Source organism: Balaenoptera acutorostrata, chromosome 10, assembly GCF_949987535.1.
Source record: "Balaenoptera acutorostrata chromosome 10, mBalAcu1.1, whole genome shotgun sequence".
NCBI lineage: Eukaryota > Metazoa > Chordata > Mammalia > Artiodactyla > Balaenopteridae > Balaenoptera > Balaenoptera acutorostrata.
In genome coordinates, this window is record NC_080073.1 from 73,892,072 (window position 1) to 73,919,767 (window position 27,696).

A 27,696-nucleotide genomic window follows, 5' to 3' on the forward strand; every position below is an offset into this window, starting at 1 on the left:
ACAAAAGCCAAAGAACAACAAATAAAATAAGAAGGGGGAAAGAGCATGTGCATGTGTAAGCAAGAATCTACAATGCCCGGAGCCAAACCTGTGAAAACATTTCCAAAGGTAGCTAACTTAGGCTTTTTAGACATTTGATGAAAGGAGAAGACCTAGTGGTTGACTGCTTGATTTGGTGAGGATTTGCCATGTGGTTCAAGAGCTCAGAGTTAGACCTAAAATTTAGCATTCCCTTTGCTGTCTAACACCTTTAACATAATTTTCTTTAAGGAATTCTTATCTTACATTATAACTCATCTATTTTCTCCTCTTAACTCCCCAGCCCCTCAAGAAAATTCTTGGAGAATAAAGATTGGATCTTATTCAATGTTATTTCCCTAACAAAGTACGTGACGCCATTATAGGTGCTTTTTTGAGTGAAGTATTTTGGAGCCACTTAAGACTTCTGAAGGAAAGGGTGCTCTCAAAATAGCAATGGGGGCGGTGATTCTCAGTGCTGTGAGTATGTATTAGACCAGCGGTTCTCAAAGTGTGGCCTGCGGAGCCCTGGTGACTACAGACTTTTTTCAGGAGGGTCCCTGAAATCAAAACTATTTTCATAGTAATAAGATATTACTTGTCTTTGTCACTGTGATGACATTTGCACTAATGATACAAAAGTCACAATGGGTAAAATTGCTGCTGCCTTAACACAAATCAAGCCAATGGCACTAAATTGTACTAGCAGTCAAGGTATTCTTCACTGCCACCCATTCACAGGAAAAAAATAATATCTGTGTCACTTTAAGGAAGTCCTTGATGAAGCACTAAAATAAAAACTATTTGTTTTATGTAAGAACAAATTTTTTCAATAATACTGTTCTATGTGATTAAGTGGATGTAGGCATAAAGCACTTTTGTTCCTTAACAATGTTTTTCTTGAGGAAAAGAACTTGTGCAATTTCTCTGAATTTTGAGCTGAATTAGCAATTCATGCAATACCATTTTTACTTGGAAGAACAGCTAACAGATAAACTATAGTCATTCAGCCTTGGGTATCTGAAAGATATTTTCTCAAAAATAAACAAATTGAGCCTGACAGCATTGATCAAACTCAAGCTCTCAGGCAAAACTTCCCAAGACTTTTCTGATGAGATTGGTGGTGATATTAACAAATATGATTTTTTGATATTGCAAAATGAAATGTGTCAACATGAAAAGATCTGCAGTATTTCCCAGATGACCAATGCATGATGCTACAAAATTGTGTATGGGTAAAAGATCCCTTCAAAGTGCAAAATAAACCAATGAATGTTAATATAATAGAGTACAAAAAGTTCACTGATAGAATTTGAGATTCCACATTGCAACTAACCTTTAGCAGAGCTGTGATGTAGTATCAAAAAACATCCACAATTATCGGAAGACGGTATCACTATACTTCTCCCTTTTTCCAACTACACATCTGTGTAAGGTTGGATTTTCTTCATATTCTTCAACCAAACAACAAATTTCAACACACTGACTGCAGAAGCAGATATTAGAATCCACTGTCTTCTATTATGTCAGACATTCAAGAGATTTGCAAAAATATAAAACAATGCCACTCTTCTAAATTTTTTCTTTGAAAAAAAAGTTATTTTTCATTAAAATATTTTCCTTATGTTAACATGTGATGTGTTTATTGTTACTTTTAAGTGAATTAATACTTTCATTTTTCATTATAAATAAGTTTTAATAAGGTAAGTACCAATAGATATAACCTACATAAACAAAAGCTCTTTGGGGTACTCAGTAATTTTGAAGAGCATCAAGGAATCTTGATACCAAAAAGTTTGAGAATTGTGTATCAGATGGAAGCAGAAAGAATAAGAAGGCTATTTTAGATAATTCAAATGTGAAAAGGCTGTGCAAGATAGCTAACAAAAAGGTTTTATTGTAGCTTCAGAGTTAAGAGCTTAGGTGGTTCATCAATGAGGAATGGAAAACAGAATCAGGAACACTGAACTTTCTTTAGACACAACTTTCTTCAGTCACCATATACACTGGCACCTAAAAAGCAGTTCAGAAGCAGGCACAACTAAGGCTTGGGAGTTGAGGGGAAACAGGATGGATGTGTTACACAAAGAAAATATAGTCATTTCTACCCCATTTTTTTTTTTTTTTAAAGCTCAGCTTCTTTTCCTTTAGGTTGTAGGAGAACAAGTAAAATCCCAACACTATGAGTAAATATTAAAAATATATTTCCATGCTCTAGAAATGGTCCCTACAACTGTGCTCACTGATCTCAATGATTACAAAAATACACCTGTATGATAGACACTTTCTCTGGACTCTCTCTCCACATTGCTTGTTCTCTATTACAACTATTTCCTTTGCACTGGAGGAGAATTTTAACCTGCTACCAAGCAGTAATAACCCTATAGCTTCCCATCTCAAACATCCTAACTGTACACAATACCTTTAGCACCATTAAAAAGATGCAAGAGCAGAGACAGCATCACCTTGCCTCCAAAGCACTCTTTACATCTATTCTCCCTTGAGCCTCTCAACAAGCCTATGAAATACGGAAAAAGGGCATCATTACTCCCACTACACAGATGAGATCCAGAAAGGCCAACGTGATTGAAGTTACCTGGCAAGTTAGGGACAGTACTATGGCTAGCACCCAGACATCTGTCTCCCAAAGCAGTGTTCTCTTCCATTTAGTAGGCTGCCTCGGAACACCTGTCACCTCCACATTCCTAGCCTTGCCTTTCCCACACAACAGATGTCCAATATTGACTTCTGCCTTTGGGACAACCTAGGATATATAAATGTGGTCCCTAAATTCTTTTTTAAAGCCTCCAAAGAAAACTCAGTAGAATTCATATTAACCTTAAAAACAGGTCTATGCCATCTGATGGGGCAGGGATATGTTGGGGAATAAAACAGAGACTACGAGAGAATTAGGAATCTTTGCTCCGAGAGTTCCAAGAATCTTTTTTTTTAACTTGCTAATTTCATCACAGAGGCAAGGAACTATTTCTCTGCCTCATCAATCACACCATCCTGAAAAATGAAAATACGCTCATTAAGCAAAATGCCATTACAACAGGATGATTTTCAGATCCCATGGAGTGTGTCATAATGGAAGAGTAACTCCTGGGGCCACAAAGAGTACTATAAAGATTGCTTCACACATATTTGCTCCTACTCATTTCTGAGAGGTTGTGTGTATGTATACGTAGTGACAAGATGAGAAGCAGGAACCTATAGGAAAGAAAAGAGCAGGAACACAGTCCAGCTTCCCAGAAACTGACTGAAAGGCCTGAAGACCTATAAAATGAAGGCGGGAAATCCCTAGATGGGACCCGAGGTGAGGGTTCAGAAGTCAGTGGAAGGTCTCGCTTGCAGTAAGTCAGCTGGATGTATGTCACACCTGCTTTATCTTTGTCCTCCTGCTCTTTCCCTTCACGATGTACTCCCTTTAGATTCTTTTTTTTGGACCACGGATCTTTGAAATACTCTAATGAACCCTATAAATCCTATTCCCAGAAAACTGCACGTATACACAAAGCCGTGTCCACTTTCAAGGCATCTTAGGCCTCCTGAGGCTGCCCTCAGGGGTTGAGAACCCACAGTGCATTTAAGAGTCACGGCTTGCTCATACTCTAGCCCCAACTAATGGTCTACTCCCTCATTAAGTACCACACAGTCTCCACAACCTGCAAGAGAAAGGACAGCTAGCAAAATGCTTTGCTTTGCTTTTTGTCTCAAAGGTAATGACAAAAATGAAATACACAGGGAACAGATTTCCCTAGATGAGGCCAAGTTAATGCTGCATGATCTCTGGGAGGGATGGTGTAAAGATGTGAATACTGAATGATGGTCAAACTGTGTGACCTCGGGGCTTCCCTGGTGGCGCAGTGGTTGAGAGTCTGCCTGCCAATGCGGGGGACACGGGTTCGAGCCCTGGTCTGGGAGGATCCCACATGCCGCGGAGCGACTGGGCCCGTGAGCCACAATTGCTGAGCCTGTGCGTCTGGAGCCTGTGCTCCGCAACAAGGGGGGCTGCGGTGGTGAGGGGCCCGCGCACCGCGGTGGGGAGTGGCCCCCGCTTGCCACGGCTGGAGAAGGCCCTCGCGCGGAGGCGAGGACCCAACACAGCCATCCATAAATAAATAAATAATAAATAAACCAATAGATAACCAATAAATAAATAAACCAATATAAAAAAAAAAAAAAAAAAAAAAAAAAAAAAAAAACTGTGTGACCTCAAGGGTCCCTTCTAACCCAAGAGACTGATTTTGGAATGCTCTACACAATGGCAGAGTTCTCACCTTGGGGGAGAATCCCCCCTACAAGTGACTGTTTGAAGGCCAAAGACACCAACCCCCCAGGAGAGGACCAAACTTGTAACCCAGCCGGTCTCAGCCACTCCACACAGCAACTGTGACCGGGGACTGCAGCCCAGGGCTCCCAGACAGCAGCAGATACGGAGAGGGAGGCTGTGGCGAGGGAAAGGCCACACATCAGTCCTGCCTGGCTCTAAATCCACTGTGAATGTCCTCAAAATGTTCAGCCTAGAGCCCTTCCCATATTTTAAGTCTCAACTTTTGACACCTGGAGGACACGCTTCTAACTGCTCCCCTCACCCTCCCTCCAGGATTCGGAGAGAAAACTTTTCCCTCATCCTGAAGCCTGAGGAATGAACACTGGACACAGTGGGTTGGGGCAGACCTGGTGGAGGGGAGGAGTGGCCAGTCCCTAGGTATTCCCTCAGTGGAGCAGTGACACCAATACACAGTGGGGGACATGTGACGACTTGGTACTCAAGACCTGAGGAAAGCAAGCGGGAGGCAGCATGGAAACAGGTACAGAGGATCAGAACAGCACAGGAGGAAAGAGCAGGAACTATCAATGGATACACGAAGTGGATGAAACTTAGTGTCTCCCCAAATGCTAGCATCCTCCTTCCTCCTCCAGATTTTGCCTTTTGCAGGTATCACCTGCACTATAACTTAACAGTTCCCTTTAAGTGGACTCCTCTTAAAAAACTTATTTACCCTCATCCTAAGACATAAAGTGCCAGTTATACTTTTCTCTAATGTACATTAGAATGAGGCATAAGTACTAAAATAAAGATGTATTCCACATTCCACCTAAAATCACCTGGCACCACACAGAGGTCCAGGTGCCACCCTTTGTCACATGCTGGGAGCCATGAGTCCTGAGTCTGAAGTTTGGTCCTGACTCCAGCCTCACCTCTCAGCATGACCCCCCTGGGAGCCACCGCCTCCCCATCTTACAGCGAAGGAGAACCAGGTAAATGCTAAAGCTGCCCTGCATGGTTCTGACAGTCACGGTTGGCAGATTTCTATGTGACTCTGACAAAGGTACCCACCAAGGTGACATGTCAGCAGAATCCCAGAAATGTCCTGGTTTCTGCTCTTTCGGGGTAGCTACAGATGGGGAGAGGGGTAAAGCATCCAGAAGCAAAGGAAGGAGTGACAGGAAGACAGTCTAGTGTAAAAGGAGGAATGTCAGATTTGAACCCAAAATACAGCATCTCCATTTACTAGCTAAGTTTTTTTCATTTTTAAAATGAGGATAACCATGCCTCTTTTCCCTTTATACAAATGCTCCTCAACTTTCATTCAACCTGAACTTTCAAAAACTATACACCGACAATCCTAAACTACTCTTGAAAGCCCCATTCAGACTTACATACAAAAACTGGATGACATTTGGGCCCTTCCCTCTAGTTACCAGTTCAGTTTTGGCAACTTTGCTACTGGAGTTGAATTTGTTAAATTAAGAAATGTATTGCATTACCCGCCTTTTTTAGTAATAAGCTTTCTTTAACTGACGCAAAGGACAAAGATGGACAAAAAGTGGCAATTCTTAAAGCTTGATCTGATGTTTACTGGACTTAAATCTTGGTCAAATGTGTGCTCAAAATAAGGGAAAAGAACAAAAGTGAAGAATGCTGGAAATTTATGAGTCAAGATTATGTCTAAAAGGCATAGTTAGTTAGGGAGTTTATACTATTTTTTTAGTTTTTAAGGAACCCCTCCTTATAATGCATAAGTCTGGAGTTATATTTACCACACTCAATTTCTATATATTTTCGGGAACACATTATGTTCAAAATGCTATCTCATCTCATAGAAGATTTGAGGCAGCCTACAGAAAAATACAAATAGATAAATCTAGACAAAAGCAAACATAAATCAGAAGGCCAAAACATAAAAAAATCTCTGCATTTTATTATGTGTAAATAATATCTAAAACATACCTCCATGTAAAAAAGTAAAAACAAAGCAAAGAAACAAACAAGAAGCCGGGGGAGGTGAGAACAAGAAACACAGATGACAGGTCCTACAGTTAGAAAGTTGAATTGAGCTTCCTGCCAGCCAAAGCTAAAAGGGAAACATGACCACTGCCTGATTCTTCTTACAGAGGCTTTAGATCTGACCACTTAGATCTGAAAACAATTTCTCTTTAGGTGCCTTCAATGAGGGACAGTATCCTTGAGGACAATACTGCAGGATGTACATTAATACACTTCCTGAGACCATCTCTGTGTATCTCAGTGCTAGCTGGACTGAACATTTCTGCAGCAGGAGTTGGGTAGGCAGACAATGTAGGTCAAATGAGCAGCTTGGAGGCTCAAATGAGATGAGGAGAAAGAGCTCAGGAAACCATGAAGCACAGTGTGAGTACGAGGTCAACTGTCTAACCCTAAGCTCTGGGCGCATGAGAACTGGAGAGGTCTTGATGCTGAGACTTAGCCAAGGGGTGTGGAAGTGACTTCCTGTGTGACTAATCCAGCTAAAGTGGCTCTGGCATCAGCCCTATCACAATCCAACTCATAAATGAATGGCTTGCTTACAGGGGTACTCTCTGCAAAGTAATAGCCAAGAACATTCCTGGGTACATCCACTGAGCTCCGTGTAGCAGAGGCTACTAACTGGGTCCCCACATCCATTTTCTCCTTCATCTTTTAGTCACAGAACCCCCAGCATTTTAACTGGGCACATGACCACCCAAATAAGAGGCTCTATGTCCCAGAGTTCCTTTCAGCAAGATGTGGCCAGAGTGATTTAAGCAACTCCAGGTCACGTCCTTTAAAAAAGGAACTGCTTTCTCTCTTTCTTTCCCCAGTGGAATGTGGACACGGAGCCAATGTCTACTTTGACTCACCCAAGGACAACACCCTAGGGGTGGCTGAACAAGACAGAAGGAAACCAAGTTCCTGATGACCCTGTGGAGTTCAATCTGCCCTGGACCATTTGATTACCTCTGTACTATTAGAAAAGAGAAAAATAAACTTCTAAGAGCCACTGTACTTTAGGTTCTCCTTGTTATAGCACCTTAGCCTGTGCCTTAATATAATTCACAACAGAATGGAAAGATGTCCAGAGGAAGACTTCAAAGGACTCAGGCAACACCCTAGAAAAGTGAACTCACAATTCGCTTCAGCAAACAGGTCAGAAAATCATAGCCATCAAATAAGCTGTGCCTCTTACTCCTTTTCCAGGAGGGGCCCACCACATCCTTTGAGCAGAGGGAGAGGCCTGTATTACAGCCCAGCCCAAACACAACCTGCAGCCTGTCCACTGTGGGCCTGGACCAAATCCCCAGTAGTTAGCAATACAGACTGCCTTCCCCATCCTCACTAGGCAGGGACACCCCCATCCTATCTTTTCCCCTAAAGCAGGAAAGCTCCAAACTTCTCTACTCTTTATAATTACTGTTCTTGAGGACAGGCCAAGTCCAGCTGAAACAGCTGTCGGGGGGCTGTGTGTGAGGGTCAGGGGAGGGGAGTCCAGAGCCCCAGAACACAAGCCACAGCTGGGAACTAGAGAGGGAGGGAAACCTTCCCGTCTGCCCTGGGTTTCTGGGGTGCAGAGGCCTGAGGGTGCAGCACCTGCTCCTCCTGCGGAGTCCCCCTGGCGACAGCTCAGCCAGGCAGCTGCCAGTCACTAACGAATCCCCGCCACCGGCACCTGCTGCTGCTTGCGGATCTTGTTGAAGAGTTCCATGTACTGGACCATGGTGTCTGCTGGGCTGTAGACGGCGTCGTGCCTGTTCCCAAACACAGCGGGAGCCCCTGGGGTGTGGCTGCCTAGAAAGCTCTGCAGGAACTCGAGCAGCAGGCTCCAGCAGTCGCTAGCTACCACACAGGGGCCATACTCCACCTGGGGACCAGAAGAACAGAGATGGAGGGTAAGCGAGGGCCAGGACAGGTCGTCTGCTTCTCGCGCGCCTCTTGCCCCCTGTGCCCCTCTTCCCCAACCCTGAGGCAAAGACACACACCTTCTAGCACAGTGCTGCCCCACAGGAAATATCCAACCCAAACACCAGGGATTCGACACACCCAGCATGGTTCCCTTTAGGCTCAGATAGTCTCATCTTGGGGTCATCAACCCACAGTCCTACGCACAAGACCCAGAAGCAGATTTAGGACCCTTTGAATTATCTCAGAACTATATAGTCCCAGCTATGCTGGATGCACATTCATGGAGAGCTCAGGAAAATTCTGAGAGAGAAAATGAAGAGCAAGAGACAGAGTGTGTGTGAGTGTGAGTGTGTGTGTGTGTGTGTGTGTGTGTGTGTGTGTGTGTGTTGGGGGGATCAGTAGAGGGTAAAGTAGACACATGCGCTCATAAGTCACTTCAAGACCAAACATTACTGCCTAAGTAGATAAAACCTGGGCTCTGACCCTAAGAAATAATTTCCAACCCATGTGACAGGGGCCAAAGGATACATATCTTAGGCTTTCTCATTTTCCTCTCCTAATTTTTCACTGGAGAGATGGCAGGGGAAATTACTGGTAACCATAGGAGAAACAAGTAAAGAAACAGCCAGGATGTGTTGGTACTAAAAAGTTGGAAACGTGAAGGATAAACAAACTGGGTTTCCAGTGGGTCTTGGCAAATGCAAGGTGTATCATGAATGAAAAGGGTCAGGAAATCTTGGCTCTAGAGGTCCCTGGAGTGTCATAGCAGTAATGACCACTAACGCCCTTTTCTTCACTTGGGGGTGCTTCTTAGGGCTGACCTATCCCCGGTTTCCATATTTTAAGTCCCTCCTTAAATGCTACTCCTGCAGGAGGCATCACAATCCCCAAAGTCAGCAGTGCTCTCTTTGGCCTGAACTCCCAGAGCAATCTGTGCCTCTTTTATGGCATTTCTTATAGCCTAACTTCAAAAACAGTTTGTGTGTTTGGGCCTTGCTCTCTTACTAAATCATCAATTTTCAAAAGGCAGGCCCTGTAGCTTACTTATTATTTTTTGGGGGACCGTGGTAGATTGCAGATTCTCACTGGTCCCAAAGCCAGCTACTGTCACACTCCGTCTTTGTCATTTTCAGTGTATACGTCAAAGATGAAGTCATCACACACACCATGAGAGTAGACAGCATGTCAAAGGGAAAGGCACATCTTTGCTTCACAACTTTTTTGGCCGTGGCAGCTTGTGGGATCTTAGTTCCCTGACCAGGGATTGAACCCAGGTCCCAGCAGTAAAAGCACCGAGTCCTAACCACTGGACCACCAGGGAATTCCCATGCTGCACAACTTTTCCACCTCCCAAAAGTTAACTGCACTGAAAGTTGCCCTGGTCTGCTCCAGTCCTTGTGATGGGTGACTGGTCCCTCCACATCAGAATTCACCTGCTCCCACCACCGCCCCCCACCCCCGCCGACTATCCCTCCCCTTCTCCAGCAAGTCAGCCTTCCTAAGCTCTCTACCTGCTGTGAACCGAGCTTCCCATTCTTATCTTGGGCTAGAGAGTCCCTGAGTGATTAAAGAAAGGGTAAAAGACGCAGGGAGAGGAAGCGCAGCGGCTCTGTGGACAGGAATCAGGTAGGTAGAAACATCTGTTTGCATTCAGGGGCCGTGGAAATCTGCAGAGCCAGCCCCTTCAGCACATATGCTCCTATTTCACCGAGGTCTTACCTCCACGGAGATGCCTCGGGCACTGGGCCCCATTGTAACCGTGCCCACCTTCACTAGGAAGTCACAGTACTGGTAGCGGGTGCCCCGGGTCTCAATCTTGCTGGCCTTGGCACTCTGGAAAAAGCCCTTGAGCTTCACCATGAGCACATCAAAGTTGGTGTCGGCAACAAGGCAAGGGCCATTCTCAAAGAGGGCGAAGCAGCTCAAAGGGTACTCGGAATTGTGCATCACATACATCAGCTTCCCGGCCTGACCTGCAAGGGACAGAGATGCTACTCAGCATCAAGACCTTCGTCAGCAAACCGCGGAGTAGAGTCCAATGCGCTGAACGAAGACAGGTAGCGATCCAGCATCACCTCAACGGTCCTGGAGGGCGGTGGAGGGAAGCCCCTCGCCAACAGCCTTTTCCAGAGAGGAAGGGAGAGGAAAAGGTGGCATGTGGTATAACCCACCCGCTCTACAGAAAAAGGTGAGGGGCACGTGGAACTTTGACAGTGGATAATGGTTTAATTCTTAAGTTGAGTGATGGGCTCACACGTGGATGATTAAGGATGATGACTAATAACTCAGAGAGGATTTACGTATGGTCTTTTGGATAGTCATGTATCACATATTAAGGAAAATAAAAGTACCAGCATTTGAGCACACCAAACGAAGCAGCTGCTCTCTTTTCTGTCCATCCCTACCTTCCTTGGCCTCCTCCCTCTTTGAAACATAGGAAGTGGCCCCACAGAAGAGTATCTGAGCACGAGGCTGGAAAGGGAGGCCAGAGCCTTCTCTTCCATGCCCAAGTTCATTTAAAAAAATTTGTTTTTAAAGATTTTAAGAAATATATTTACTTATTTGTTTTTATTTATTTATTTATTTAGGCTGTGCTGGGTCTTAGTTGAGGCACACGGGATCCAGGATGCAGACTTCTTAGTTGCGGCATGTGGGATCTAGTTGCCCAACCAGGGATCCAACCCACAGCCCCTGCATTGGAAGGCAAAGTCTCAACCACTGGGCTGCCAGGGAAGTCCCCGTGCCCAAGTTCAGACTTCATCCTGAAGGCAACGGGGAGCCTTTAGAGAATTTTAAGACATCTAGCCGACTTGGGAAGCAAGCAGCACAACTACAGCACGAAGAACTCAGGATCTAGAATCACAAGATCCAGTTTCAAATCCCAGCTCACCCATTCCAGTTTCTGAGAAATGAGTTTTCTCACTGATTACTATAGGTTTCCTGCAAGAAGGAAGGAAAGCTGTATAGATTTTTAGTTATGTAGAAAATGGAAGAAGGCAAAAAATGGAAAGCAAGGTTTGTTCACTACAAGAGTTAACGGACAGACTGCCACAACCCCAAATATTTATTAAGTACTTAAACTATCCCCAACACTGTGTCAGGGTTTAAGAGGCACACAAGCAGAGGGCTTGGCTCCCGGCCTCAAGAAGCTGACAATCTCACTAAAGACAGGTGGAAAACTCTTTAGAAGACAATAAAACAAAAGTGCTTGCCTGGGAGAGACCAGAAGTCTTGGGAAGGAAGGAAAGACTGCAGGGAAGGAAGTGATCAAAGTGGGCAAGAGTCAGCAGGAAAAACTTTCATGGAAAAAACAGGTTATGAAGAGAGGGTGGGATTCAGGCAGGGATGAGAGCGCAGCGATAGGAAAGAGTAAGGAGACAGGTGGGGGGCGCTGTGACCTCTACACAGGCCTCCACTGTGCTGCCGCTTCCTGAACACACCAGGCTCCACACCAACCTCCCCCCATGCCCTCCCCGCTGCCTGCTGCAAATTCACACCTTTCACTTGAGAAATCCAGTTCGAAACATTTCAACCCTCCAGTAAAAAGACATCCAAAGCCAATCTGGCATTCTGTTCCTGTGCAGACTCACTGTGATTACATGCTTAATTCATACTACGGGAGTCTGCAGGTGTTCTCACTGTCTCGAAAACAGTCTGAAAGGCAACTAAAGATTTGGGTCCCAGATCAGCAGCACCAACCACCATCTGGGAACCTGTTAGAAATGCAGATTCTCCGCCCCACCCCATACCTACTGGGTCAGAAACTCGTGAGGGGTGGGGGGGTCGATCTGAGGGATAACAAGCCCGCCCTCCCACCCTCCAGGTGATGCTAATGCTAGTCAGTGTGAGAACTTCTGACCTAAAGGCACGGAGCCAGTAAAGCAGCAGAACCGGATCTCCAATCCAGGCCTTCTGAGCTCCTTCCATTCTACCCCACTGCCTGCTGAGAATGTGCTGTTTCTCCACCTAGACTGTAGTTCCTTGAAAGTAAAGGTCTGATCAGGAAAACAGAGCCCAGGCCAAAGAACTTCTCAGAAGTAGCATGCTATCTTATGTCTATATACAAGTGTTTTGTTTTACAAATGCTTTCATAACCGTTCTCTCTTTTGATTCTTTGTGTTCTTCCTATTGCAGTCAAAACAAATGTTAACACTGCAATTTTACTGATGATGAAATTCAGTTCAGTTCTTAGCTGCCATTTACTAGACATTTATTCCATGACAATCTTTGTTCTAAGTGCTTTGCATGTATTAACTTATTTAATTAGCACAACAAGACTAGGAGGTAAATACTGTGATTATCTTCATTTTGCAGATAAGAGAACTGTATTGGGAAGGGTGCAAAAAAACATAGCCCACACCAGACAGTTTCATTAGAGGGGATTTAATACAGGGAATGAAGTACAGGGGTTGGAAGAACTGAAAAATCGAATGGAATGGTGAAGCCACCCAAAGGTTAGCAACACAGGGAGCCACTACCATCCCTAAGGCTGGAAGGAAAAAGAGAAGATGTGCTGTTATGAGAGCCAGGAACAAGGGCTGCTGAACAGGAGCTAGAACCAAGGAAGAAGCAACAGCCAGAGACACAGCCCAAGGCAGAGGGAGAGGGAGAGAGAGACTGGGGACTCTCTTTCTTCCATCCTCGAATCTTCCCCCGTGCCTCTCACTGGTCAGAGATAACTTACAGGGGGGCCTTGCAAATGTAGTTTGCAGGAGAAGTGCAGGTAATGGATCCCTGGGGAAACAGGCAAGTGACCAGCATAAGAACAGTCACAGGTTGCAGGAATGACCTAAAGTGGCAGTTAGTTGTGGCAGAGCCAGGACTCAGTTATCTGGTTCCACGACCTAGGCTCTTAGTCACTGTGCTATGGAACCATCCAAAATCAAGTTACTACAGAGCCAAGACTAAGAGAACCCAGGTTCTCTAATTCCTATTCAAAAATCCTCTTTACCTCCCTAACACCACCATCCACAGCCCATCTCACCTTGAAATGCATTTAAAACAAAAGCTGTTTTGCTGATCAAGGTTATGCTAAGGAGGTAGCCAAGGCCACTGGCTAGGTGTGGGAAACAGGAAGCCTTTCTACAAAAGTTCCCAAAACTCTAAAGCTCCAAGAGAATCATATGCAAAGACTTCTGAGTCTCAAAGGAGTCTTTCTCAACTTTAAGGGTGCATGAAGACCATCTGTGGAGCTTATTATAACGTAGATTATGACTGATTAACAGTCAGTCGGTAAGCAGGGGTGGGGGCGGTGGGGGCCAGGAACCTGCACCTTTAACAAGTAACCCAGAGGATTTTGAGGCAATTAGTTGGTGACCAACACTCTGAGAAACACTGCTTTAAAAGTGCAAAGTGCAAAAAGACTACAACACAGGCCCAGTCTAAGAGATGAAGTCAAAAATTAACGAATTCAGAAACTCATCTGCCGCATGTCCACGAATACCACCCTCAGCAGAAGAGCAGAAAGGTTTCAATGAACATGAATGTCTATTAACTCCAAGCCAGGTTCCAGCCATCCCATAGACCCATCTCGCACTGACCTTGGCTGCCAAGGGTAGAGGCAGCCGTGTGGTAGGTCTCACAGTCCACACAAAATGTTCCTTGCTTCTCTGCTCCAAGCATCTCCAATTTCCGGGTGAGGAGCTCCACGGTCTGCTGGACACTCTTGCCCTCGGCCACGGGCATCTGGGACACACTGGAAGGGAGAGGACCAAAATCATCACACATGTGTACTCATTGAGTCACTCACTCACCTGCAGAATCACAGCTCATCAGGGCCAGTAGTTACCTTAGACACCATCAACCCGGACCTCCTCATTTTAAAAACAGGGAAACAGAGGCCCACAGTCCCTGAGAGCTTTGCTAAGAACCAGAGCAGGTCTCAGGACTCAGGTCTATGGCAACAGCATTTCCCGAGTGTGGTATGTGTGCCAATGTTCAAGAGAAGATTTTAGGTGGCATACAGACTGAGCATGCAGTAACACTGAATTATACGATGAGAAAGGGATTTCCTCTGCATTTCTTTCAGTTCTGACTACATCAAGGAGAAAGCCTCAACTTGGGGTTACTGTTTTTACCAACTCTCTAACACTTTGAACGTGAGCTGTCCAGCACAGTAGCCACAAGCCACATGCGGCTATTTACAGTTAAGTGAATAAAACAAATTAAAACTTCAACTCCTCAGCTGCACACTACCCACATTTCAAGGGCTCGACAGCCACACATGGCTGGGTTCTAGTGTACTGGGTAGTGCTGACACAGAACATTTCCATTGATGCAGAAAGTTCTAAGGATCCTGGGATCAAAGAGAAAGCAAGCCTCAAGTTTCTAATCTTTGGGAGTGAGAGGCAACAGTATGTACAAGAATTTAACCAGGGGCTTCCCTGGTGGCGCAGTGCTTAAGAATCCGCTTGCCAATGCAGGGGACACGGGTTCAAGCCCTGGTCCGGGAAGATCCCACATGCCACTGAACAACTGAGCCTGTGCACCACAACTACTGAGCCTGCGCTCTAGAGCCCGCATGCCACAACTACTGAGCCCGTGAGCCACAACTACTGAGCCCGTGTGCCTAGAGCCCGTGCTCCGCAACGAGAAGCCACCACAATGAGAAGCCCGCACACCGCAACGAAGAGTAGCCCCCGCTCGCTGCAACTAGAGAAAGCCCGCGCGCAGCAACGAAGACCCAACGCAGCCAAAAATAAATAAATAAATTTAAAAAATGTATTTAAAAAAAAAAAAGAATTTAACCAAAACAACGAAACAAAAAGTTATTTCCAAGATTTCCTTCTATGGTGAGTGAAACTGGCTTCCCCTTTAGAGTGGTAGGAAACAATCACCAAGCACCAACTATGTGCCAGGCAGTGTCCAAAGGCCTTTGGATAAATTAACTCTTTGAATCTTCACATCAACCTTATAAGATATAATATTATTATCTCCTCATTACCAATGAGGAAACTGAAGTACAGAGGGGTTGAATAACTCACACAAGGTCACAAAGCTTGGCGTGGTGTGGCGTGACCGAATTTCAAAGCCAGGCGAGCTGGCTCCACATCCGTGCTCTTACCCACTCTGCCAGAATGCTTCCCCAGGAATACAGGTGTCTGTTAAAATACTTTTAAGGAAAAGAAACAGAATCCAAAGAAGACATTAATAAATAATAGTTCAGGGGATTTCCCTGGTGGCGCAGTGGTTAAGAATCCGCCTGCCAATGCAGGGGACACGGGTTCGAGCCCTGGTCCAGGCAGATCCCACATACCGTGGAGCAACTAAGCCCGTGCACCACAACTACTGAGCCTGCGCTCTAGAGCCTGCGAGCCACAGTTACTGAGCCCGCGTGCCACAACTACTGAAGCCCGCGTGCCTACTGACGCCCATGTGCCTAGAGCCCATGCTCTGCAACAAGAGAAGCCACCACAATGAGAAGCCCGCACAAGGCAATGAAGAGCAGACCCCGCTCACGGCAACTAGAGAAAGCCCGCGCGCAGCAACGAAGACCCAACACAGCCAAAAAATAAATAAAATAAACAAATAAATAGTTCAAGTGCTATATGACTATATAAAAATCATAAATACAGTCATATGTGGCTGAATTTGGGGAGACACTGCATTGCTTTATGATCAATCATAATCAACTAAATGAAGCTATAAAAATAGAGTCCTACTGTTGCTAAAAAATTGTCACTATTCTCCATCAGAGAAAGCACTAACAAGCAATGATGATGCTGCTGATGTGCCTGATTTTGAAATAAAAGAGAACCCCTGGGACTTCCCTGGCAGTCCAATGGTTAAGACTCTGCACTTCCAATGCAGGGGGCGAGGGTTCAATCCCTGGTAGGGGAACTAAGATCCCACAAGGCACAGAGAAGGCCAAAAAAAAAAAAAAGAGAGAGAGAGAGAATCCCTAAGGTAATGCTACTGGGGTCAGAAGTCCTAGAAGCCTGAAAAAGTTGAGAAGCATCCCAACCGACAGAGAGCCCTTTCCCTCTGTCTGCCTTCTGCACTGAAAGAACAGGGTTCCATGCCTCTGTGCAGCAAACTTTTTTTTTTTGGCTGCGCCCCGCGGCATACCAGATCTTAGTTCCGTGACCAGGGAGGCGCGGAACTCTTAGTTCCCTGCAGTGCAAGCGTGGAGTCTTAACCACTGGACCGCCAGGGAAGTCCTCAGCAAACTTTTCATTCCCATTCCTCACATCCTTCTTACACTAAAGGACTTCGAAGGAAACTCATGATGTCAACTGCAGGAAGCAAATGTGCAGTCACCGACAAACCTGCAAGACCTGGGCTACCAGGAGGACGAGTTCCCACAGGCTCTTATATGAGAAGCCTAGAGCCATTGACTTCAGATACCCTGGTCTCTAGCCCTCTCTGACCAGAAAGATGCTCAAGATATATATTTTTTTAAAGCCCTGAAATCTAGCATTTTGGAACTAATGCCTCCAAGAAAATTAGGCCCATATCTTTCCCTGCCACACTGACTTATAACATGTTAGAGATAATAAGTCCATAGAAACTAAACCAACCATGTAATTAAACATAGTAAGAAACAGGTCCTGAAGAGGTGATGTGCCTGGAATCCCAATCTCCTAATTCCCAATAGCTTCTTTTTTTCCTCTAGACCCAAGATCTTAAAATGGCCAAACTAGGACCAGACACAGGCTGGTGTAACCGCATTTAGTGGCTGTAGGGAGGGGCAGGCGAAAACCTTAAAAAGATACTGTCTCCCTGTTGCCTATCCCCCACCCATCCAGCCCTGCCTGCAAATGGGTCCTAGTCCCGATATCCTACTTCCGACCCTAAAGTTCCACCCCAGGCAGTACTATGGCCTCACGGGCAGGAAAACGTACCAAGAAAAAGGGAAGGAGGTACACGAAAACTGATGGGTTCTTAAGATAAAACCTTTTACCTGCCGCCTTCCAGGAGGAAGGGGCGCATCTCCGAGGGAAAAGTCACGCAGATTCCGCAGCCCTCACGGTGGCCCCCTCACCCACACAACCCGAGGACATCTTGCTCAGCTCCCGGGGGGCGGCGGACCCTGGTCCCGATCCTCCTCCCGGGTACACTGGAGGCTCCGAGGGCCTTCAAGACCCCAAGCCCCGCCCCCACAAAATCCCTTGAAGTCCTACCAAGTCACTCCCATGGTGTCGGGCCAGGATGATGGGAGGATCAAACAGCTGAAATGCAGTGTTCTCCGGCAACCCACACTAGGTGAAGCAGCCCAGCTAATGCAAGCTCCAGTGGAGGGAGACGCTCCGGAAATAACGTAAAAACAGAACGCCCAGTCGTCGAGCCCACGAGGAAAAGGGGCGTGTCTAGGCGCCCCCAGTGACGTCACTGCCCGACACCACCACTCCCATTCCCCCCGCCCCCCGGCTTCCCGTTCGGGGAATTTCCGTTCGATTGGGAGTGCTGGGCCTAGATCCGTGAAGCTAGGAAAGCGTGGCTGGGACTGCCACCACTTAGAGAAGCCAACATTAAATTCAATGAGTTTATTCGGGAGTCCAGCTCCAAGACCCGTGAGCTCTTTTAGGCGATGGGGCGGCGCTGGTGGCAGTCCCGGCCTCCCAACGCGAGGGGGCGCTGTGAGCTCCGTGAGGCATCTTGGGCGCTGGGAGTTTACTGCGCAAGCGCATTCAGGGCTTTGCCTCCATCCACACGTGTGAAACTTTCCGGCCAGGCTTTCGAGAAAAATGCCCAAATTGAAGGCGGCCCGCGGGGCCGGGGGTCAGGAAAAGCATGCGCCCTTGGCCGAGCAAATCCTGGCTGGGGACGCGGTGCGGGCAGGGGCCCGGGAAAAGCGACGGGGTCGCGGAACCGGAGAAGAGGAGGAAGAGTACGTGGGGCCCCGGCTGACCCGACGGATTTTGCAGCAAGCGCGGCAACAGCAAGAGGAGCTCGAGGCCGAGCATGGGACCGGGGGCAGGCCCGCGGCGCCGCGGGAGCGCACCACGCGGCTGGGTGAGTGGCCGGGGTGGGTACGAGGAAGAGGATGGGTAGTTGGGGTGGATGGCTGAAAGGTTCCGGAAGGGGAATAGCTTGGAATAAAAAAACGGGGGGCCGTATTACACTCTTGCAAAGGTAATGGAATGGGACACCCAACCCTGAGGCGGAATGAGGGTGGCCAGTGCCCTCCACTCCCACTGCTAGTTTTAGGCACCCCCAAGGTTAGGCCAACGGGATGTGGTTGCTCACGCCACTAAGTTCTGCTAGTATTTATCCATTTGTTCTGTAAATACTTATGGGATGTCTACTATGTACATTCCACCGTGCTAGGAGTTTACATGGTTTAGGTAAAAAAATAAACAAGATAGACGCATACCTGACTTCAGGATCTTAAAATCTAGACCAGGAGAGAGATGATGAAATAGACAATTGGAATAATGCACTCCGTGATAAAATGTAGTTTCTCTGATAACAATAGCATTAGTCTTGGGGGTCAGGCTTCCCAGATTGCTTGGCCTTTGTGCTAAGACCTGAGAAGTGGGGAGTGCTCTGAGCACAAAGAACAATATTGTTTAGGGGCTAAAGAGGGAGAGAGATTAATTAAAAGGTGGTCAATTTTTTTCTTATTAGGCTGGGAGTGTTGACCTCCAAGTTGCTTAATCTGTTTCTCAGCTCTCATCTTTCATTTGTCCTGTGAGCAGTGTTCACAATGGAACACTAGTCTCCTGGCTACAGTACCTTTACTTGGCTTCTAAGACATCACATACCTGTTTTACAACTTCCTCACCTCTCAGTAGCCTTTGCAGGCTCCTCTTTTGCCGCCAACCTCTTGCAGTGGCATAGGGTTCCATCCTTGGACCTCTTCTCTTCACTTCTGTTCACTGCTCTGGTGCTGTCATCAGTTTCAAGGTTTAAATACCATCTGTTTGGTAACTGCTTCCCAGTTCATATTCTAGCCCTGATCTTTTCCATGAAACCCAGATTCTTATATTTCAGCTACCTCTCCAGCCTCTCCAGTTTGAAGTCTGAGACATCTCAAATTTCACACGTCCAGAACAGAAATCTTGACCATCTTGCCAAACCTCCACCCACAGTCTACTTTGTCTCAGTTAATGGCATGATGTCCTTCCATTTGCTCCAGACAGAAACCTTGGACTGCTCTCTTCCTCACTCCACGTCTGATCTATTAGGAAGTCCTGTTGACTCTACCTTAAAAATATATCCAGAATCAGATCACTTCTTACCATCTGGGAACACCATCCTGTTCAAACCACCATGATCTCTTACCTGGATGATTGCAGTAGCCTGCTAATTAGTATCCCATACCCGCTACAGTCCACTCTCAGCTGCACAGCTCGAGGATTACAGGGGTTTACAAAGACCTGTGTGATCTGCGCCTTTTGACAGTCTGACCTTTTCTGCTTCCCCTAGGCCTGCTCTGACCACTCCATTAAAAATTGCAACACCCCTACCCCTGTCTCCACACTCCAGCTTCTCTACTCTGCTACGTTTCTTTTGTCGTGGCATTTGTCTTTTTTTAACGTAATATATGTCATATTAGTTCATCGTCTGTTTCCCCCATTAGAACATAAGCTCTATAAGGGCAGAATGTTTTTGTTTCTCTTGTTCGCTTATATTCCAGCACCCAGAACAGTGCCTCACGTATAGTAAGCACTTGTTGTTTGCTGAATGAATGATGGTGAGGTAGGTCAGAGCGAGAGCTACAAATGACTTGTAGGCTGCCCTAAAGACAATGGGGAGCTATTGGAGACTATGGGGACCAGTTAGGGGATTGTCGAATTAATCCAGGCAACAGGTGATACTGACCTAGGCTTTGACAGGGGTGTGAAGGCTTTAAGAGGGATTCTGTGAGGTACAGTGGAATAGGACTTGGTAATTGATTGGATGTTGGGTGTGAGGGCAGGGGACAAGGCAGGCCTGCTGCCCAGGCTCTGGCTTAGTATTGGCTGGCTGGTGGGGCTATTTTCTTAGATGTGGAACACAGTGAGTAGTGTAGACCTAGGAGGGAAAGGGAGTGAATGTGGTTGATGACAGGTGAAGGTTGAAGTGCCTGTTGACCCAGCTCTACAGAAGGCAGCTGGAGTTAGGGTCTGGAGCAAAGGGAGGTCCACCTACAGGTACAGATTTGGGAGTTGTTAGCATGTGGAGACAAAAGATCTGGCACGTGTTCCCCTCCCCCCTGTTTAGCTTTTATCGCACACTGTTTCTGTTCTTAATGACCTGTTCATGTGTAGCATTTTGCCTCCCCACTTAGATTATTACCTCCCTTTTCAGACGCCCAGCCAGCTGTAGTCTTCCAATAATCAGTTATTCAGATGGGTTGGTCTGTTGAAATCTGAACTCACTGCCCAGCCTCACTTTACCCATCTAGCCTTATTTCTTGCAACTGTTTACTCTCTTGGGTTGTTTTTTTAAAAAAAACCCATTGATTATACACTTTTAAATATTTATTTATTTATTTATTGGCCACACCATGCAGCTTGCAAGATCTTACTTCCCTGATCAGGGATTGAACCCTCGCCCTCGGCGGTGAAAGCGCAGAGTGCTAACCACTGGACCACCAGGGAATTCCCAACAGACACTCTTGTAACCAAGCCCTCTTGCCAGTGTTGTTACCCAGGTCTGGAAAACACTCCTTCATTTCCCATATTGCCTGTCCAGAGCCTTACCGTCCTGTGCACTCATCATCTTCTGGGTGCCTGTGGTATATACCATTGCTGCCACTCATTTTGGCACATAATCAAGCCCTACCATGCGTGTAAAAGAGGTGAAGAATGCACAGTCTAGACCTAGATTTCCTGCCTTAGGCAAGTCACTTAATTTTCCTGTGCTTCAGCATCCCCATCTGAAACTGGGTGTAATCATAGTACCTATTTCTTGGGTTTATGATGGTTACGTACAGTGTTTAGAAGAGTTCGTGCTATATAACTGAGTATAGTGTGTTAACTGTTATTTACTACTATCACTGTCTCATTGGTTCGTATGTGTACATTTTGTTTCTCAAGCAAGATTGTGCGCCCCCGGGGACTGGAAGGTAGCATTTGCATCACCTGTTTCACTTTGCACGTCTGTGTCTATTACAAGCCAGCCCTGGACCATATACATGATGGTTAACCTCTGAATTCCTAAGCCATTGCTTACCTTGCTCACCCACTTCATCTCCCCTTTTCCGTGTCCAGGAGTGCCACAGGATGGATCAGATGACGAGGAGTGGCCCACTCTGGAGAAGGCTGCCACCATGACAGGGCCAGGCTACCACGCGGAGGTGGTTGTGGACCCCGAGGATGAGCGGGCCATTGAGATGTTCATGAACAAGAACCCTCCTGCCAGGTAGGGCTGGCATGGCCTGGGATTTGGGAGAACGGGTCCTGGTAGCAACTTTATAGAGAAGAAGCTTTATATGCAGAGAGGCGTATGTCCTGGCAGGGTTTTGATTCCGCACCTTTGGGAAGGGCCTGATCATTGCGAGTTGTGGGGAACCGCCTTGACAAAAGTGTCCCATCCTCAAAGGACTGTTCTTAATGAGGATGACCCAGACTCAAAATACCTCCTCCCCGCTCTGTCTGCCTGCCTTAGAACTGCCTGGATTACCTGGGCAAACAGTTGCAGGCCTTGTTCTCTCTCTGGGTGATCTGTCCCATTGCATTTGGTCTTGGTATGCTCAATTTTCTTAGTGGTGAGCTGTTTCCTTGGCCACATCTTTTTCATACCCTAAGCTTCATTTTATCCAGGGTTTTCCAGCCCCAGCACTACTGCGTTTTGGGCTGGATAATTCTCTTCTGTGGAGGCTGTCCTGTGCAGTTTAGGATGTCTAGCAGCATCCCTGACCTGTATCCACTAGATACCAGTAGTGACCTTCCCCCCAGCTGTAATAACCAAAAATTGTCTCCAGACATTGCCAAATGTCCCCCAGGGGGCAAAAGCACCCCCCAGTTAGAACCGCTAATTCATTCTCATCTGTAGTAAATGCTGTGTCCAAAACATGCAGGCTTTTAAGCTCCTGTGTTCAAACTCCGGAGCCCGTGGATTTTGGCCCAGGAGAGGGGAGTCTAGGATAAGGGCCCTCGACCAATTCATTCTGACCATGTGATGTTAATGTGACATTGTTCTTGGTTCTTCAGGCTCTTGGGTTCATGCATGTCTCATTGCTAGTAATACTGTGGGAAGGCAGGGAGGCTGAACGAACGACAAGTTCCATGGCTGAGTATTTGAGGGTCAGAATGAAGCCATGAGCCCCTTTCCCAGTGTGATGCCAGCAGCTGAGGTGGATGTTACAAAGTGCGTGCTGGTCCCACCAGAGAGCCTCTCAGGTTCCCACCCAGCGCCTGTAACTCCTCTTTCGCAGCCCATTCTGACAAGCTTGGCAGGATGGTTTTCCAGCTTGTTGTCAACAGAAAAGTAAAGCTACTAGGGACAGGGGCTCCTGACAGTCTTGAGGGGTGACAGCTGGCATCTTCAGAGAGCAGGCTAGACCCACGTGAGCTCAGCAGTCAGAGGCCATTTAGTTCGGGGGCACATATGTACTGTAAGGTGCCTGACCTTCAGAACCTGAAAGACCAGGCTTTGACTCCCCTACTCGTGAGCTGTGAGACCTTGGGTGAGTTACTAACCCCTCTGCGTATCGGTTCCCATGTCTGAGTAATGGGAATAACAGTACCTCACGTGGGTGTCACACGGACAGTGTGAGGGTACATCTGGAAAGTCCTGCCCTTGGAAGACAGGAGCCATGTTTGTTTTGTTTTGTTTTAATTAATTTTTATTGGAGTTGCTTTACAATGTGTTAGTTTTTACTGTACAGCAAAGTGAATCAGCTATATGTGTACATATATCCCTTCTTTTTTGGATTTCTTTCCCATTTAGGTCACCACAGAGCATTGAGTAGAGTTCTGTGTGCTATACAGTAGGTTCTCATTAGTTATCAATTTTAAGGAGCCGTTTTAAATAGACTTCAGCAGACCCTGAAGACACCTTTATTGCACCAAAGCCCAATGTAATGATAATTTTGAATCATCATGGTCTGATTGTGCTTAAGGAGGCTGGGGAAAAAAGATCATTCATCTTGGTCCTCTTTCCATAAACTTTAATAAATTAAAAGGGGGGTAAGTGTGTGCCATCGTCTCTCCCTAATGATCCCAGCTACCAGAAATCTTGGTTTATAATTGAGGTGTGTCTGGTACTCTGGAGAGGTCAGACCAGGGTTTTGTAACTGGAGAGTCCTCAGCACACTGGCAGCATGTGATGGATGTGTTTGAAATAGGAACACTTGTCACAAACTTATTACTACTATCACTAATAGTTCCAAGTAGAGTACGTACACTAATTCTTTTACTCCTCATGTTAACTTTATGAGGGTAGGTACTGTTATTATCCCTGTTTTACAGGGGAGGGAGCTGAGGCATAGAGAGGCAGAGTAGCATGCCCAAGGTCATGCAGGGAGCAGAGGAGCCAGGACCTGAACCCAGGCAGGTTGACTTCAGAGGCTAGGTTCCTCACCTCCACACACGACTGTCAGCTCCATCCTGAGCTGAATGACTGCCAGGTCCTCTGTGCTCTGCAGGGATTCTGTACTGGGTGGTTGGGCCCAGAGGGGACTGAGGTCACGTGTCCCAGCAAGATCGCAAGTTTATCGGGGCTCTCAAGGGACTGCGTGGGGAGTCAAGAGCTTCCTGGACTGAGAGCACGGCACTCCCACCCCTTCCCTCCCTTTCTTCCAGGCGCACCCTAGCTGACATCATCATGGAGAAGTTAACTGAGAAGCAGACGGAAGTCGAGACAGTCATGTCCGAGGTGTCAGGCTTCCCTGTGCCCCAGCTGGACCCCCGGGTCCTGGAGGTCTACAGAGGGGTCCGGGAGGTAAGAGCTGAGAGGAGAGCTGTGATGGGACGCCCTCACAGGGGCTCTGGGTGCCCACATCTCTCATAGAAATAAGGCCTGGTGGCTGAGAGCGGGCTCAGGGGTCAGAGTGCGCGGCTCCAGGGTCCTGCGCTCTTGCTTACTGACTCTCTGGTCTCAGTTTCCCCACTGGAAAATGAGGATGATAATAGTACCTCCTTACAGGGTGGTTGTGAGGATTAAGTGAGTTAATGTATAAAAGGCACCCAGACAAGTACCTGGCACCCGGCACCTGGTAAACATTGTGTATGTTAATGACGATGATGATTTTATTCTCTCATCATCAGGTGTTGTCTAAGTACCGCAGTGGGAAACTGCCCAAGGCGTTTAAGATCATCCCTGCCCTCTCCAACTGGGAGCAAATCCTCTACGTCACAGAGCCTGAGGCCTGGACCGCTGCTGCCATGTACCAAGCCACGAGGTAGAGCAGATGGGGGTCAGGACTGCTTTGGGTCTGTAGGGAAGAGCTGGGTGTGGGAAGGACAGGCTTTCCTTCCCTTTGCCATTACATCTTAGCTTTGCCTGCACAGCACTCTCTTGTGCTTCTTTATGTCATCATTTTCCCAGCTTTTTCTGTTTCCTGTTTTGGGGCCGAGACCCTGTTAAGAATGTCCTGTGATGAGTTTCCAGGGGAGAGGCTCAAAACTACGAGGATACAACCCTAGGGTGTCAGGGTGGCCTCAAAAGTCTCTGGCTCCCCAGGCATGCACAAGTCCCTGGTGACAGCAGGTTAGAGGGGACCCATGATGGAGAGGGGAAGGTGAACAGCTGGGTACCTGTCTGCCTGGGAGAGCTCTGGCTCACCCAAAGACGGACACTGTTCACCCTGTTTGGGTACATCTCGTAGCCCCTCCTCGTCGTAGTTCCCTCTCTCATCTGACCTGGGTGTTGCATGCACCCAGCTCGCTTCACACACCCTCCGATCTCTTGCATGTACCATCCACATTGATATTTAAAAGGCCAGCTCCAGACTATCAAGTGACCTGGGATCTCCCTCCCCCCTTTCCTCCAAAAACACTAGGATTTTCGCCTCTAACCTAAAGGAACGTATGGCCCAGCGCTTCTATAACCTGGTCCTGCTCCCCCGGGTACGAGATGACATCGCTGAGTACAAACGACTCAACTTCCATCTTTACATGGCACTGAAGAAGGCTCTATTCAAGCCTGGAGCCTGGTTTAAAGGTGGGAACCCAGGAGGCAGTTACGAAAGGGAGGGGTTGGAGCTCCTGCAGTACCTCCTTTCTCTCAGTCTGGGCTTAGAGTGACTGCCCCTCTGCCCCTCCCCAGGCATCCTGATCCCGCTGTGCGAGTCGGGCACCTGCACCCTCCGGGAGGCCATCATCGTGGGCAGCATCATCACCAAGTGCTCCATCCCTGTGTTGCACTCCAGGTAGTGTCGGTGGGGGTGGAGGACCACTGGTTGGTGGATCTCCAGACGGCAGAGTCCCAGGACTGGGGATGGAGGGCGGAGGGCAGAGTGGGGAAGGAGCTAAGCATAGCCCTGGGTTTGCAGCTCATTTAAGCCAGTGGGTGTATCGTTACTCCACAAGAATGTCAGTTCCACAGGAACAAGGTCCCAGGGCCTGGCACGTAGTAGGTGCTCAGTAAATAGTTGAATGAATGAAAGAATGGGGAACATGGGAAGAAAGTAAATTAGGGGTGGAGATCTCAGGACGTTTGGACCTATTCTAGTTGAATACTGAGACAAGCAGTCTGAGCCAGACTTGGGGATTTGGCATGAGTCAGTGTAGTGCTGGTAACTGGAGTCGAGGGAGTTAGATAGGGGAGGTGAAAAGAATGCCGGAGATTCCCCCTTTAGGGATAGCACAGTGTAAGGGCCAGCAGAGGAGAAGCCTTCCTCCAGTGTTTCCCTACCTCCCTTCCCCACTAGTGCAGCCATGCTGAAAATCGCAGAGATGGAGTACAGCGGTGCCACCAGCATCTTCCTGCGGCTGCTGCTGGATAAGAAGTACGCACTGCCCTACCGGGTGCTGGACGCCTTGGTCTTCCACTTCCTGGGTTTCCGGACAGAGAAGCGTGAGCTGCCCGTGCTCTGGCACCAGTGCCTCCTGACTTTGGTCCAGCGCTACAAGGCTGACCTGGCCACAGAGCAGAAGGAGGCCCTCCTGGAACTGCTCCGGCTGCAGCCCCATCCCCTGCTGTCCCCCGAGATCAGGCGTGAGCTTCAGAGTGCCATCCCCCGAGATGTAGAAGATGTTCCCGTCACCATGGAGTGAGGAAGCAGTGCTCGTCCTGGTCTGCAGGGCATGGGAGGACACCAGGATCCCTGCTGCCGACTAAAGGTGACACTGAGCCTTTATAGCTGAAGACCCAGTTCAGGGCCACGAGAGGTCACGGGCCTCTTGATTCCCCAGTTCCTGACAGGGAGAACTGAGTCTGGCTGGCTCTTTCTTCCATTCTAGGCCTGCATCCCTGCTCAGTTCTGGGACCTTGAGACTCCACAGCCCAACAGTCCCACTTCCCAGCTGGGGGCTGGAATGGGTACTTTCTCTCAGGCTGTTTTGTCAGTTCACTGGGAGGTAGATAAAAACAAAAGGCAGGTATTTATTGAACTTCAGTGTTTTGATGTGGTGGATGGAGATCTTTCTGCTTTCCCTCTTTTGTGAAGGTGGGCGCTGCATCCCTGCTCCTGTGTAGCAGTGGATTCTTCCCCGGCTTACATGGGAGCCGTGCCCCCCTCAAACAGACAAGTTTGTTTCTCTAGGCTGTACCCACCCTGCCAGCCCCTAGAGGGCACAGCCTTTGCCTTCCCCTGACACAGGCTACTTTGGGAGAATGCCAGCAACCAGGAGGTTGTTCACAAGATGATCTCAGCTGTGGTTGGAAGAGCTAGGAGAAAGCACCTAGAGGAAAGTGGAGATACAGAGGCGAGAAAGGTCAGGCCCAGGGTCAACCACCAGACCAGTTCCCTAACTTTCTTAGCTAATGAAAGCTTTAGACCAAGGGTTGGCAAACCAGGGTCACGTGCCTGTTTCCTTATGGCCCGTGAGCTAAGAATTTTTACATTTTTGAATGGCTAGGGAAAAAATTGAAAGAAGGGTATTTTGTGATAGGTGAAGATTATATGAAATTCAGATCTCAGTGTCCATAAATAAAGTTTTATTAAGATGCAGCCACACTCATCCATTTCCATGTTCTGTCTGGCTGCTTTCATGCCACAGCGGCAGAGGCGAGTACAGTCTGGCTAGAACCCTTGTTATTTGCTTTGGAGAATGTGAATTTGTTCCAGCCTAATTACTGTATTTGGGAGGAATTTGATCATAAAGCAAATTTCACATTTATATGCAGTTTTGTCTTTGAGAAACACTAGGTGAAAGCAGAAAACTGTACCCAGCTGAGCCGAGCCAGATGATACACAAAATGCACATACCTCAGACATGTGCTAGCGACACCAGTTCACCTTGCGGGTTGGCACCACACCCACATCTGGTGTTACAACCCGCCTTCCACATCCTTCCGACCTCCACTTCCACAGCACACTTCAGGTGTTTGTTTTTCAAGATAAAGGGCCATGTTTATTGCAGTATATGTTTCTTAACCATTTAATGTGTAAAAGCACTATCTTTCCTTTTTTAAAAAAGTGTCCCTCATTAAGTATGAGTATTGTGCCTCAAGCC

The 27,696-nt window shown here is 47.3% G+C and overlaps 2 protein-coding genes and 1 non-coding gene across 6 annotated transcripts in view; 1 reads left to right on the plus strand and 2 right to left on the minus strand.

Annotated features, from left to right (window-relative positions):
• MED20 (mediator complex subunit 20) overlaps positions 1-17,446 on the minus strand; it is a 74,119-nt gene extending 56,673 nt beyond the window's left edge. For 2 of the 4 annotated variants that reach the window (XM_057555159.1, XM_057555158.1), the window contains exons 1-4: positions 17,329-17,446; positions 13,747-13,901; positions 9,926-10,179; positions 7,974-8,165 (exon numbers count right to left, since the gene is read on the minus strand). In XM_057555159.1, the coding sequence (XP_057411142.1) occupies positions 7,974-8,165; positions 9,926-10,179; positions 13,747-13,901; positions 17,329-17,342 (615 nt within the window). In that variant the 5' untranslated portion in view covers positions 17,343-17,446. Of the gene's footprint in view, positions 1-1,840; positions 2,032-7,894; positions 8,166-9,925; positions 10,180-13,746; positions 13,902-17,328 lie in introns of those variants that run through there. The other 2 variants (XR_009009554.1, XR_009009553.1) reach the window with 2 other exon arrangements.
• TRNAK-UUU (transfer RNA lysine (anticodon UUU)) lies at positions 9,456-9,527 on the minus strand. The gene has a single exon. It is a non-coding gene; the product is annotated as a tRNA-Lys (tRNA).
• Positions 17,447-17,600: 154 nt separating the features above from the next.
• On the plus strand, positions 17,601-27,360 carry BYSL (bystin like). Its single transcript, XM_007197876.3, has 7 exons — positions 17,601-18,160; positions 21,346-21,496; positions 23,881-24,019; positions 24,346-24,479; positions 25,080-25,240; positions 25,346-25,448; positions 25,950-27,360. The coding sequence occupies exons 1-7, from the start codon at positions 17,893-17,895 to the stop codon at positions 26,293-26,295; spliced, it is 1,302 nt and encodes a 433-aa protein (XP_007197938.1). The 5' UTR covers positions 17,601-17,892; the 3' UTR covers positions 26,296-27,360.
• The last annotated feature ends 336 nt before the right edge of the window (positions 27,361-27,696 follow it).